This window comes from Rhamphochromis sp. 'chilingali' (genome assembly GCF_963969265.1).
Source record: "Rhamphochromis sp. 'chilingali' genome assembly, chromosome: 2".
Taxonomy (NCBI): Eukaryota; Metazoa; Chordata; class Actinopteri; order Cichliformes; family Cichlidae; genus Rhamphochromis; species Rhamphochromis sp. 'chilingali'.
In genome coordinates this window covers 48207771-48222487 of record NC_137930.1, presented here as the reverse complement: position 1 = coordinate 48222487, position 14717 = coordinate 48207771, and the positions used below count along the sequence as shown (strand labels likewise).

At 40.5% G+C, this 14717-nt stretch overlaps 1 protein-coding gene across 19 annotated transcripts in view; it reads left to right on the top strand.

Annotated features, from left to right (window-relative positions):
- LOC308392882 (unconventional myosin-IXAa-like) overlaps window positions 1-14717 on the top strand; it is a 166286-nt gene that overhangs the window by 111665 nt on the left and 39904 nt on the right. For all 19 annotated transcript variants that reach the window (XM_080876188.1, XM_080876179.1, XM_080876192.1 and 16 more), the window contains 2 exons: window positions 7925-8041; window positions 9474-9608. In XM_080876188.1, the coding sequence (XP_080732314.1) occupies window positions 7925-8041; window positions 9474-9608 (252 nt within the window). The remainder of the gene's footprint in view (window positions 1-7924; window positions 8042-9473; window positions 9609-14717) is intronic.

The window sequence follows — 14717 nt, the reverse complement described above, 5'->3', positions numbered from 1 at the left end:
CAGAAACACGATCCTGCCTCAGTCTGTTTGTCTGTCTCTTTCTCCTCCAGTCGCATATGTTTCAAAGCATAAATTCACTTATTTTTGGACTGGCTGTGTGAGACAGGCTCAGACGATGTGATCAGAACTCTATTCCTGGATTAGAGCTGCATTTCTGATTAAATGATGTTCGCTTCTGGCTTCTGGTGTTTTCCCCCTCTGTCCTTGTTGAGGTGGTCGTGTCTCGAGAAGAGCAAGAGATAAAAGGATTCACGGGTACCTGCAGAAACCTTCAGGTACTATGTCATCTGTGGAGGAAGTGGTAAAAAAAATAATAAAAAAACGAAAACAACAGCAGATTAGCATTATAGGAAATCCTCAACTATCCACTCAAAGAAAGAAAAACGTGTCATATATAACATGTTACTTTTAATTTGTGCCAAGATTTATGCAATCCATGGAGACAGGGCAGACTCGGTTTATTGCTCTAATTCAGATTGCGTACAGAACATTGTTATCTATCAAGTAGCAGCACATAACAGATAATGATTACTACTTCGCACTATATATGTAGACCGCAAACATATTTTATTAAAAATATTTTTTTAAAACAATATTAAAATGTTTCATAATGATGAAATTAACATTTAACATTAGATTAATATTACATATATAAATAAGGCACAAGTTTGGACAAACTGGTGGACTTCATGCTAGCTTTAACTCTTTACCCCATAAAGACGACGTTTAACACCTCAGTTTATGTCAATAAAGACGTGGCTCGATGACCATTAGAATAGTTTCTTGGTTTTTCCAAGAAAAACTCTGCACAGGCAGAGACCACCCTCACTAACCTCTGTTCGTTAAACAGGTCTAATACGAAAGAAACCACTCAGTTCAGAAAAAGTGTTTCAAGGGTTACTCCTTGTAGCCTTTCAGGAGGTAAAGAGTTCAGTTTAGCTTTTAGCTAGCTTTACATGGATGTTGCTGCAAATGCACTGTGTCATTCAGCCTGGCCTCTGTAGGGGAATGACCATATTAGGGAGATCTACTCTTCTAGTATCGCACAGGGCCAAGAGCAGAAAAAAACTGTCTGAAAAAATGAGTTTAGAGTCTGAAGCCTGAGGTTTTGGCTCATAGAGTTTGTTTGTCCTCATTATTTGAACGTTTGGCCACATTCAAGATGGGCATCCTCAGCTGTAAGAGTATATGTGTCACAGAGAATAAGGAAAAGTATAATGGATCCACCATAAGCATTATAACAGCGATCCTTAATTCAGCCTTTAAACTAAATCAAATACCAGAGGCCATGCCATTTTCCGCATGTCATCCCCCCACACTCTTTCCCCAGTTTCGTGTCCACTCATTGCGGCATCAGTAAAAGCATAATGCCAGAAAATCACACTCCACGTAAAATTAGAAGTGAAAACCTGCCCCGATCTGACGGAGGGTCGTGGGAGCGAGTCGAGGCCACCTGTGGAATCCATAACACGCCTGTTTTTATACAAAGGAAATGTGGAAAAAAGAACCTGGCAAATGTTGCTGGTTCTTCTCAGAAATGATTTCTTCCTGCTTGGATAAGAAAGGTTGAGAAAATGTGCTAGGCAGCTGTCCCATCCACCCGCAGTGGAGGTGGGGAAATTTGGATGAGGTGTTCGACCTGCTGAACCTCAGCAAGCTGCGGATTGGAAGATGTTGGTTTTCTAACTTTATCGCAGACAGTCCCGAACCTGAGTGGACGATCTCTGGTTGAATCATGTAGCTCTTGGGGTTTATCATAGAGGAATAATGAGAGTAAAAGTAAAACCCAGCTCAAGCAGGAAGATTGTGCTTGGCAGCTATTGTTCTGTCATTCAAGCTTCCTCAAGAAGTTACTTACTACTACTACTATGACTTACTACTCCTACTACTTAAGCTGGCTGTGCCACAAATAGAGAAATAGTGCAATTACTGTTCGTCATGTCTAACTAAATGTTAAAGTTTCACATTCAAAAATATGTTTTGGACATTGTTTATAAACATGCATATTCAGAGTTTGACAGATTGTTTTCAGATTCTTTTGCTGAAAGTAGAACATTTCTTTCAGCAGAAATCTGTTTTGAGCTGCAGATTTTTTACTATCTTAGTTGTACGTAGTTTAAACATAGTTTAAAAGCCAGTCACACAAAAAGGTAACTCACACAAGTTTGGTGTGGAAATTTGAAGCCTGCATTGAGCAGTATCTCAGTAACATTTCAACCATCTTTATATATACATTAGCTGTCAGACGTAAGCTAATAGTGAAAGCAGGATATTTTTTTTTACGTTTTTTAAGTTGTGAAACGTAAAGAAAAAAGAAGGGTTGTTGGTCAAGAATGTGATGTCATAAAAAGGGGGTACGGTCATCTCAGGCACACAGGCCATCTGCTGCTCAAAAATACTGTTTTGTAACAAAAGAAATAAAGAAAAAAGATTTTGTTTGACATCAAGGCTCCAGCCCGGTCACGACCCTCAATTGGATGAGCAGGAAAAAATTAATGGACTTTATTAAATAGCTGTTATTATAGATATCCTTTGTTATCCAAGCTGGATGCACATAACTCTGACCCCAGTGTGATTTAGTCTGGGTTTAGAAGCGAGTGTGTACATGTGTGAGATCTTGATTGCATGCATGTGTGTGTGTGTCTGTAAGCATGCGTGGGTCCATGCTGGTCACGATAAGGCAAGCGGTTTCACAATTTTGATGTGGCTACAGATTATTTGACTCTACCACTTCCTTCTTCCTGTTTGAAAGACAGACATATTGAAAGAGGAGTGTATGTGCGGGGATCAGGCGTTGATGGTGGGGAATAATCAGACCCTCATTCAAATGGCTTCCATTCATCTATGAGGCGTCACTTTATGATAGTTTTAAGCTATATGATGATGAGAAGTATAAAACCACTCCCCTATTGGTGATGGATTGTAAAATGCATCAAAAACACCCAGTAAACATACATATATGGGCACTGACACAGATAACAAGTACATAAATGCAAATGAAAAACATATGCATACTGGCATATTGTGGTGAAATACCTAGATAAAACATCCTGCAGCGAGGAAGCTAGCAGGCCACGTGCAGTGTGAGCTCATGCTGGTGTTTCACGCCTCCTGTGGTTTTTCAAGGAGGAGGAACGAGAGAAAGAGATGGAGACAGAGAAAACAACAAGTTCCCCTTCCAGGGCTTTATAATCAGAAACACCAGCTAAGACCCAGTTTAACAGTCCGTATTGCTGCACTTTCCAAAAGCCTCCGATAAAGTCCTGCTAATTATTTCATCTGTTGCTTAGGTGGGCATTGAGTGAAACATTTTCTACGCATTTGCTTCCAGCCATATTCCCTTCTAGTTCCTAACTTGTCCCATTTTTATGAATAATTAAGTGACATGGCAAAATACAGAGACGACACGTGCTCAGTGGGCATGTCAAATGTTCACTTCAGATCTGCCAATCCCAAGTTCCTGCTGCAGCAATTAAATTGTGATTCTTTTTGTATTATTCATATCAATCTTACATAAGTCTGTGGGCACAGAAACGTCACAGGCCTGCCTGCTAAAAATATATCACAAGCAATCAATAATGTAAAAGAGAGGAGGCAGCTTTTAAAAATGCACGTTTTTGCTTCATCATAGTGGTTTGCTGCAAGACTTTCAGTCCTTCGTGCATCTGCGTTGGTGTGCTCGGCCTCTGCAGTTATTAAAATAGTGGTTAGAATAGGCCCAAAAAACTTTTAGTAGAAACTATCATCTCTTATGGTTTCAGCTAGCCCACAGATATCAACAATAAGTGTATGATCTGAGAGGAGAACACTAACATAGCAGCAAAGCAAAAAGACATACTCGGAGACCAACACCCCTGCTGAGAAAAACATGCCCTCCTTTGGAAGAACACCTAGCTAACCCTCTAAATGTTTTTGACACCTCCCTCATGGTAATCAGTAGTAACCTTTACTCTCATAGGAAGTCATTTCAACTGCTCCCCTCAAAGCTGAGAAAGGCTTAACTTGTGAGCCTGCACCAGCAGTTATTTTACTTCTTGCTGCTCGAAGGCAATGAATGCCATTGATATTCTGAAGACAGTGGATCGCCGTGCTCCTAATTGCTAGGTAGCAAACTGCTATAGTTAGCTAACAATACTGGTAGCTTTCTGATTTATCTACATTCTGCATATAACTGTTATAGGACTAAAACTGCATGTGTAGGAATACTGAGTGTCCAGATCCTATCTGCCAGAATCTAGTTTTTATCTCAATAAATGCTTAGCTAGCCTGGTATTAGTGCATCCCATAAAAAAATGGTAAATGTTCGATCATTCCAGTCTGCCTGCCAGGAATATTTGGGGTTACTATCTTGCCCAAGGATATTTGGGCTGCTCTCCGATGCATCCACTGGAGCATGACTGTGTATGAATGTTACATAGAAAGCACTTAAACATGTTGTATCCATCACTTTATAAAACGAGAGTAGAAAAGGACTGTATAAGAATAACTGGTTCTGCTGAAGGTTTCCTCCTGTTAAAAGGGAGTTTTTCCTTACCACTGTCACTAAGTGCCTGATCATAGGGGGTCTTCTGATTGTTGGGGTATTCTCTTAATTAACGTAGGGTCTTTACCTTACAATATAAAGTACCTTGAGGCAACTTTTTTTTAGGCATTATATATGTTGAATTGTGAAGTTGACTGACTTGAATTTGCCATAGGGCTTTTCGATAGTCACATGACATAAGGCTCTGTGAGGGATAAACCTACATCAAGATGAGAGAGTTATTTACAACAACACAACTGATTCTGTGATTCTTTTTGATTGTCCCATAGATGAAATCCTCTCTGATTGGATCACACTTAGCAGCCTTTTCGGATTGGGGTATTGCACAAATATTTTGGGGTTCCTGGCATAAAAATATTTGACCTAGCTGAAGCAGATTTCCTTTGTGTCATTACACTCCCTGTTCAATCATAACACTTATTAGTGACAGAGAACATGCTCTGGTGTCCAAGTCAGGTCTGCTTATGTTAGCTTAGCATGATTTTCATCGTCTCTAAAGAGAAAGAATAGTTGCTGTTTTGCTCATTGAGGCACAGTGGGTTGGGTTTTTTTAATGGATCACAAAGTGAACTATAAAAAATGTTGTGCAAATACTAATCTGTAGGTCTGGAGATACTTAAGGCTCTGGCTCATGACTGAAAACTCCAAAAGTATTACAGCACTGTGCACAGCGAGCCTACAAAACATAAGACCACTAACTCTGAGCAGACAGGGAACTTAAACAGGGGCTCTGTTTGCCCTTTAAATACAAAGTGGCTGTTGTTATACTGCCTAACAGTTTATTCATAACAGGAGCCTCGGGTACATTGCCTTTTCTAAGTTACAGTAGCACAGCCACTGATAGGCTGTTAACATTGATGGTAACTTACTCAATCTTACTCAAGCAAGTAGCTCGATTATTTTTCCTTAAGCAACTTCTGATTGTTGACTGCTGGCTCTTTTCAGTTGCCTGTTGCTGTAATTATACATCCTGATGTTTTGATGCCTAAAAATAAAATAACCATGTTATACATTAATGGAACAAAGGTTATTAATTTAGGTTTGAAATAAGAGGATTGATCCTCACATGTCTGTAACATTAAATCACTCAATACTGTAAACTGCAAAGCTGCTACGCTGGTCATTTTAAACCACTTCAAGGTCACTTTAAATGATTCAACTGTAAATTGGAAACTTAGACTGTTATTGATCCTTTTTACCCTAATTTTAAAATGTATATTTATTCCTTTTATCTTTACCTCAGTCTTAAGTGTATATTTATTCTTATTCTTCTTATATTTATTGTTGTTTTTTGCACTGAATGGAACTGGAGCCTTGTCGCACGTCTCTCTATATACTGTACTGTATATAGCAGAGATGACAATAAAGTTAACTTTGACTTTGATTATGCTTAGGATCAATGCTAGCAACTAGAGAAAAACTAGCAATGCATTGCAAAAACACAATGCCAGTCACCTCTGCTCATCTAAATCATGATCATATACACTTAGTGTCCATTATATTTGGTAGTACCACGTTGGATCTCTGGTTACTGCAGATTTGTCGACTGCACATCCATGATGCAAATCTCCTGCTCTGCCACATCCTAAAGATGCTCTGTTGGTGTTAGGGCCGAGAGGGCCAGGCTGTGTGTGTGCACTCAAATGCAGACACAGAGGGAGGCAAAACGGGCGTGAACACAGTGCTTTATTTACAGTGCCTAGTGAACTTACAAAGCAGGAAACTGTGGAAGCTATGAACTGTGGAAACTGTGAATTGTGAATTGTGAGGCCAAACTATGAACATGAAACTCTGAGTGCTATGACTAGGTGCTAGATTTCACGGATGGATCCTGGGAATGGAAAAAGGGGCAGCGGCTTGGATGGAGGTACGCAGTCAGCGTTGTAGTTTAAAGTGTCATGCGAGGAGGGGGTGTCCAAGGGGTTCCGGGTGAGGAGTATCCAGAGAGGATCCAGAATATACTTGGAGTGAGGGACTTGGCAGGGAGGCAGGCAGGTGTAGTCCAATGATGGAAAGGAAGCAACCAGATGACAGAACCAGCATCCAGGCGGAGATGTGCGTAGTTTAGCTTGGGAAGTGCGACTGACAGGTGGGTCCTATGACAAAGAAAACACGGTGAGGAGAAAAGCAGTAGTTAAGGGGCTCTCACAAGGGCTTGGCGGCGTAGCACTAACGTGAGTTAGCAAAAGATCTGGCAGAGGTCTGTTGTGAATGCTGGTCTTATATGCTGGTGACTTGATTGGAACCAGGTGTGGAAGCTGATTGGAGTCTCTGCCTGAAGGTGGAGCCCAGCGGAGTGGAAAAACCCCGTACTCACCCGGACCATGACAGTTGGATTAAAATCTGGTGACTGCGGAAGTCGTTTTAAAACCGTGAACTCACTCTCATGTTCAGGAAACCAGTTTAAGATGATCTGAGCTTTGTGACGTGGTGTGTTATCCCACCAGAAGATTGGGTGCACTTTGTTCATACGGCAACAGACATGAGCATCAAATATACTCAGGTAGGCTGTGATGTTTAAAGGATGCTCAGTTGGCACTAAGGGTCAGGAAAAATTCCCCAGACAATTACACTACCAGCACCAGCCTGACCTGATGATACAAGGCAGGATGGATCCATGCTTTCATGCTGTTCACACCAAATTCTGACACTACGGTCTGACTGTTGCAGCAATGTTTGTTGTTGCACCAACAACCATGCCACATTAAAAGTACTTAAATGACTTCTCTGCCCCGTTCTAATGCTCAGTTTGAACTTCAGCAGGTTGTCTTGATCGTGTCCACTGGCTGAATTGATATCTGTATTAACTAGCAGCTGAATGAGTTTACACATAAAATGTCTTTGCGTGCATATTCAGTACTTTTGTGTGCATAGAGATTAAGCTAAGAAGACCATAACATCAGTCATTTAAAGTTGGAGCTTCTGGTATGTAGATTATTCTTGCAGTCAGGCTAACTTCTTTCCTGTGCTTTGAGTCTTTAGGCAGATCAAAGTTAATGTTTGAATAAATGTTGTTGTTTTCAGAAAAATCTGGATGAGGTTTTTGTTGCAGCCATCGCCAAATTATGAGCAGTTTTTGATTTAAAACACCATCCACTGATTCATTTTTCTCCATTGCTTTTCTGTCTGTTTAATCTCTTCCATCAAATGTTTCAGCTGCAGCAGGATTTTATTAGAACGTTTTCTCTGCCCACTTTACACATTTAACATTACAATGATCCAGTAACAGAACAAGTGGGGAAAAAAAGCTAAAAAAGTTACTTGAGCAAGACTGTGAGTGAAAGCGGTAAACATCCACAGAGCTAGCTTCTGTTTCAGATTATAAAATCCATATGTTTTTGATCACGTTGTTTGTCTGTGTGTGTGTTTGTTTGTGTGTAGGCAGGCACAGTGAGGGACTCCATGGCCAAGTCACTGTACAGCGCGCTGTTTGACTGGATTGTGTTCAGGACCAACCATGCCCTGCTGAACAACAAGGACCTGGAGGACAGTTCAAAGGTAGGAATGAAAACACACTCCACGAACACAGAGTCAGACACCTTTAACAAGGTCTAAACTGGATATCTCTGATTAGATCGCCTTTCCTCCAGTTATTGTCGTCTTGATTTCACCTGTGTGTGTGTGTGTGTGTGTGTGTGTGTGTGTGTGTGTGTGTGTGTGTGTGTCCAAGTGTCCAAGTGTCCAAATAAAGTGATCTCCCTCAAAATTCATATTAGAAATATCCTTCAAATATTGTCATTAATAATATTAGTTAGGTTACACCACCGGCTCATACCCTTAAATGGAACAGAGCTGTTATGAACTGTAGTAATTAAACCTGATTTTAGTACTTTTGTTAGACAACTATTATTATTATTATTATTATTATTATTATTATTAAACGATTATACCGTTACACTGAGTAAATATTGGCCATGTTGTTCTTTCTTCTATTTCTGTTGCCTTTTGTTTTATTCCTAGAGGCAGAGGGTGTGATATGTGTGTATACGTGTGCGTGTGTGTTGGCAGCTGGCAAGCCAAACCCAGTGGGTGCATCGAAGGAATTGGAAAACAGATCGTTGTGTGTGTGTGTGTGTGTGTGTGTGTATGCTAGGAACATTTGGGCAGATGGCATCAAGTTCCCTTCAGCTCGGTTTACCCCCCATGGTCCTCTGATGTCCCAGCACTCTGCCTGTGTGTGCGTGGATGTGTGTACTTGTCTTATTCATATCGTGGGGACATAAATCTATTTACACAGTCACATTGTGGGAATTTGCCCCTTTCTGTGGGGAAAAACAGTCCACAGGATGTAAATCATTTGATTTTAGGCTGAGGACTTAGTTTAAGGTTCGAGTATTGATGAGCAGTGCTTTAGCCTGCAGGAAATGAATGTAAGTCAATGCAGCGTCCTCTGAAATGGTGAAAACAGGAGTGCGTGTGAGTGCCTCCCTTGGCACTGACATCATCTGTCTGTGTGTTTGTCAGGGGTCGATGAGGGTGCAATTTCCATCAAGGTCATTGTTCTTATGTTCAGATACCAGATTATATATATATATATATATATATGCCATGTGTTCTTGTATGTTTTTTATGCCAAACTATAAAAAATGAGCCTTCAGAGGGAAATAAAACACTGTTGAATAACATTCAATTAAATGAGAAGCAGCTTTTACAGTCCATTTCATAATTAAAGGCCTTCTCTGAGTGAATGCCTTCTTTAGATGGTGCATATTAATGATGCATGATGACATGAATCTTACTGACACCCAGGGGGCAAGTGAGAGGCTGGAGCAAGTGGGACGTAAAGGGAAACATCTCTAAATAAAGATGCTGTTGGTCAAAGCATCATGCATTTCTACTCATGTTTACAGTGTTTCAAAGGGAAGAGTCTTCCTTTAAAAAGAAATCACGCTGATTAAATCTGAGGTCTGCTGTCTGCCTGTTCCACCAGATCCTGTCTATAGGAGTGCTGGACATCTTTGGCTTTGAGGATTATGAGAACAACAGTTTTGAACAGTTCTGTATCAACTTCGCCAACGAACGACTTCAGCACTATTTCAACCAACACATCTTCAAACTGGAGCAGGTAGGGTAATGTTACTGTTTTTCCTTTCCTTTTCTTTCCTCCACACAATAATCATTGTGCAGCCGCTGATAACACGTCATTGCATTTTGTGTGTAGCTGGAACTACAGTGACGTTAAAAACGTGCAAACATTCAAACAGGATCTGCTTCTCGACGTCTGCATATGCACGCACTCAAAGCGGTGAGGTGGAGGGACATTAGTAATTTTTTCTGATGTGTGACGCATGGCTTCCTCTTTAGTTGAACCTCTGAACGCAGTATGTTAAAGAGGTGCTAGAAGAAAAGTGCTTTGATGTGCAAAATCAGTGCAGGTTCCTTTTAAGTCAGATGTGTCAGTACATGTGTCAAAGTCTACTTCATTTACAGTCAAACAGCAAGTAAGTAAAGCTTTATTTATATAGCACCTTTCAAGATATAAAATCACAAAATGCTTTACAAGATCCAACAATGCATAAAAAGCAAAACAGCACATTTAAAAAGATATGTTTGTAACTGGTTTTCATAAGAGACCACAGAGTCCACCAGTGTCAAATCCAAAGGAACAGATTTCCAGAGTCTGGGGGCCACTGAACAGAAGGCTCTGTCTCCCTTTGTTTTCAGCTTAGTGCAGGGGACCATCAGCAGGCCCTGGTCATAGGACCTCAGGGACCTGCCAGGGACATATGGATGCAGTTGCCCTCTGATATAACCTGGTGCCTGTCTGTGAAAAGCTCTCCAAGTCAATAAAATAATCTTAAATTCCACTCTGAAATAAACCGGAGCCCAGTGTAGCTGCATGAGGATTGGAGTCCCATTTGAGTCACATTGTGTTGTTTTTTGTCAGAAGCCTGGCAGCAGCACTAAGAGGTATAAGTGTCTCCTTTATCCCAGATGTGCATTTTTCTGGCACAAAGATAATTATTTCAGTTTTGTCTTGGTTTAGTTGAAGAAAACTGTCTGCCATCCACTGTTTAACAGTGTCTCATAAACTAAACTAAAATAAAGTCTTTCATAAACTGTGGAGTTTAAGCATTTCATTTGGGTGAAATTAGGCGTACAAGTGAATATCATCTGCATAGTAGTGATAGGAGATCCTTACAGGTTAACAGTCTGTGTCCTGGGGGAGCGAATACAATAAAAACAGCAGAGCCCCCAAAACAGAACCAAGGGGTACACCAACATGAACTGGAGGGGGAGATCTGTACTTAAAACTAGCCACAAAAAAAGATCTGTCAGATAGGTATGAAGAGAACCACTGTAAGGCCGATCCTGATACATCAAGGGCAACTGCATCAAAAGCTGAGATCTGGACAGATGCTAGGAAGCATCAGCTGCTAAGTAGTCATCTACAGAACATTCTGGACATGACAACTAAGGCTGGTTGATAACTTGATAATTTTTATTGAAAACATGATCATGGGAAACTCTTTAGTTCTTCATCAGCCTTAATCACGCCGGTTGTATTCCTCTGGTGAGCGTGCGTAGTGCTCCTGTGACACTACTGTGAAAGCAGCTGTAATTATGCAGTTGGGCTAGGGTAGCACACACATCTATTAATGTGAAAGGTCAGAGGAAAAAGTGCTGAATACTCAGAACAGGCTGACAGGCTGGGTTAGAGTGCATGAGTCAAGCTGAGCAGCATGGATCTGACAGCTTAGTGCTGCTAACATAGCTTTGTGCAGGTCGTTGGATTGACTTGTTTACTATTCATGCCTCCTTCTCTTTCACCACTGCTGCATCTCAGAGCAAACTCATCTGCAGCATCAAAACTAGCCTCTATGAGTCAAAAAATCCCACATCAGTTACATTATATATTCATGCTGTTTTATTTGGATGCCAACTGCTAACCCACGTAATATTCTGCGTGCCGTGTTGTTTCTGTTGTTGTTTCCAAATCACATCGAGTGGACAACAGAACTGAGAAGGAAAAATAGAGAAAGATCATTTAGGGGAGATTATGAGTCTCAAATCAGACGGACTGTGTCAGAGTAGCTGTCAGCTCTCCTCTCCCTCTTGCTGAACACTGATAGGCCGTGGCAATTTAACATGCTAGCTGATGGCTGATGGTGAAGCTAAGAGAGGAAGGGAGTGTGAAAAAAAAAAAAAGAATAATGGCAGCAAACAAGTGCAGTAAACGTCTCTTCAGTCTTAATGAAGATAACAAACCGGCAGTCAGCCAGTGCTAATGGCACTGTTATCTGTTTCTCACTGTTAGCCCTCAGGCTACACACACATGCAGGATAACATTTTAACCCAGCCAGTATTTTTCTACAATTCAGAGAGGAGACTGGCAGGACTGATCAGAACGGATTGCAACCTAACTTCAAAAATAAGTCCTTATCTGTCTTTCTGCATCCAACATCTGACAGAGTGATTTGTATCTAAAAACTCAAGATGTGATGTTTTTTGCACATTTGACTTCAAATTTATAGAGATCTGTGAAAACAGTATTTCCTCCCTTTCTTGATTTCTTTGTTTTTTGCATATTTCTCACACTTACATGTTTAAGATTGTCAAACACATTTTAATATTAAATAAAGATAACCCAAAAAAATACAAAATCCTTTTTTAAATGGTGTTTTCATTTAAAAAACTAGCCAAACCTACCTGCCCCCGGGTTAAAAAATAACTATTCCCTAAAACTAATAACTGGTTGTGCCACATTTGGTAGCAAGAACTGCAATCAAGCATTTGTAATAACTAGCAATGAGTCTTTCACATTGCTGTGGAGAAATTTTGGACAACTCTTATTTGCAGAATTGTTTTAATTCAACCATATTGGAGATTTTTAAGCATGTATATGTTTAAGGTCATGTCAAAGCATGTCAATTGGATTTAAGGCCATACTTCAGCTAGGCCACTCCAAAACTGTCATTTTGGGTATTTTTTAGCCTGTCAAATGTGGATTTGCTGGTGTTTTTTGGATTAGTGTCCTGCTTGATAACCCAAGTGAGCTTGAGCTTCAGGTCACAAACTGATGTTCGGACGTTGTCCTTCAGGATAATCTGGTAGAGAGCAGAATTCATGGTTCCATGTTGTCATTGATGTGTTCTTGGAGTAATTTTGGTAGCCTATCCATTCCTGGGGAAGTTCACGACTATTCCAAGTTTCCTCCATGTGGGCATGTAGTGTCTCTCACTGTGCTTAGGCGGACTTCACAAATCCTTAGAAATGGCTTTGTAACCGTTATCAGACTCGTAGTTGTCAATGACTTTGTTTCTCACCTGTTCTTGGCTCTTTTTATATCCTGGCATGATCTTTTGCTTTTTGACACCTTTTAGCCTACTTCACTTGATCTATTTAAGTAATTTGATTTGATTTGATTGATTGATTTGATTTAACTGCATTTTGTATTTTTTCAGGTTAGTTTTACCAAATATAAAAAGTTGTTTGGTGATCTGAAACCTTAAAGTGTGACAAATATGCAAAAAACTAAGAAATTGGGAGTAGAAAAAATGTGTTTTCATAGCATTGGTGGCCTTAACTGTTAGGGGTTCCGAAAGAGACTCAGGCGCAGGCCAGGGTTTTCCTTTAAGCGAAGGACAGTGCGTTTATTTACAGTGAACACATACACCAAGTGGCTATATACAACGTGCAGGGGAAACGGGTCCGGGTCGCCAGGGTCCGTGGGAAACAGGATTGGGAGAAGGGTGTTCCACACTTTCTGTACAAAAAGTTCCCCCTTCAATCACTCCTCTCCGCATCGGGTTCCAAAAACGATCTACACAAAAAACGTCGGGTTAGCAGGATAATAATAAGAAATTCTCAAGGTGAAGGTTAGCCGAAACACAAGTCTAACTGACACTGATAGCTCAACGATCCAGCGAAGACTAGTGCAGACTCGCCATCTAAGTAGTGCAGTAATCAGCTGGGATCAGCGGCCGGTGTGGTGATGAGCAGGTGTGTGGGCCAGCAGCGGGAGCCCGCAGTGAGCATCGCCGTGGCGAGAGAGAGAGAGAGAGTGAGAGAGAGAGGGCGAGAGAGCAAACAAACCACAAACATATTGCCCAATAGAGGATTGACCAGCGGGGCACAGGGACCATGACATTAACATATTTCCAGTTAAGACTCTTTGAAAGAAACTATGCATACTATGTTTTTCTGCAGTGCTGTAGTTGAGCTCTACCAACTGAAGCACCGTGTAAGAATAAAAGATTACCTTAATTACATAAGTCATCATCTTATTCGTTTTAAAAGTACAGTAAATTTATTTATTTTTAGTTTGGTCTGTCACTGATGAATATCTCTGGTTTGTAAGGTGCTTCCATTTAAAGGCGTGTTCCTCTGTTACATTGAGTTAGTAAGAGTCAAAGTGCTCCTGAGATGGCCAGTCTTGCATCAAATATTGTTTCAAAAGAGTTCATGTTTATTATCCTTAATCACCGGTGTCCTCTGAAACTTTGGCTATCATTGAGTTTATCTAACAGAACAACAGCTGAGGTGGTGTTGGGCCCCTCTGAGGGAAGCTGGTAGAGCTTCAAAATAAAGAGCTGCCAGATCTCAACTGATTTGCGTTTGTTTGAATAAAATTGCGAGCCTTACTCTGATGTGATACGGAGAGAAAGCTCTTCACACCTACCTGTGGCTTTGTTTTGAGCCTTTGACTGCTGACCTCAGATCAGCTGGCACTCACCTTTAGAAGGTAACTAAACACTAATCATGACCCTGTAGGTGTTGTGGGGTGTTTGATGTCAAGTTTTATTTGTGGGGTTCAGATTACCTGGTTAATCCCAGAGGAAAACTCTGCCTTTCTGAGAGTTTTCTAAGATTTCTGGCATTAATAGATTACTGTTGTGCAGTCTGAACTGCCGTTGCTTAATTTTGTTGGAGTTGTACTCTGAGTATTAACAGTAGTATCAAATGAAATGGAGATGCAATTGAAATAAAACAGATCATATTGTCTACTTCCAGCTAACTGCAGCTCTTTACTCTTTTCTTTTTCACTTTAATTTTTTTAGTATTTTTGAAGATGTGATCTATTTTTTTACTATTAAGGTTGAATTAATTTCTATTCAACCTTTAAGTTTCAAAGACTGGAGCCATTTGTGGATTCCGTGCTTGGGTTGTAGCCCATTAATTGAGCTGTAATAAAGATCTACTGTTTGTGCTCATTTTTAAGAAGGATCATGTG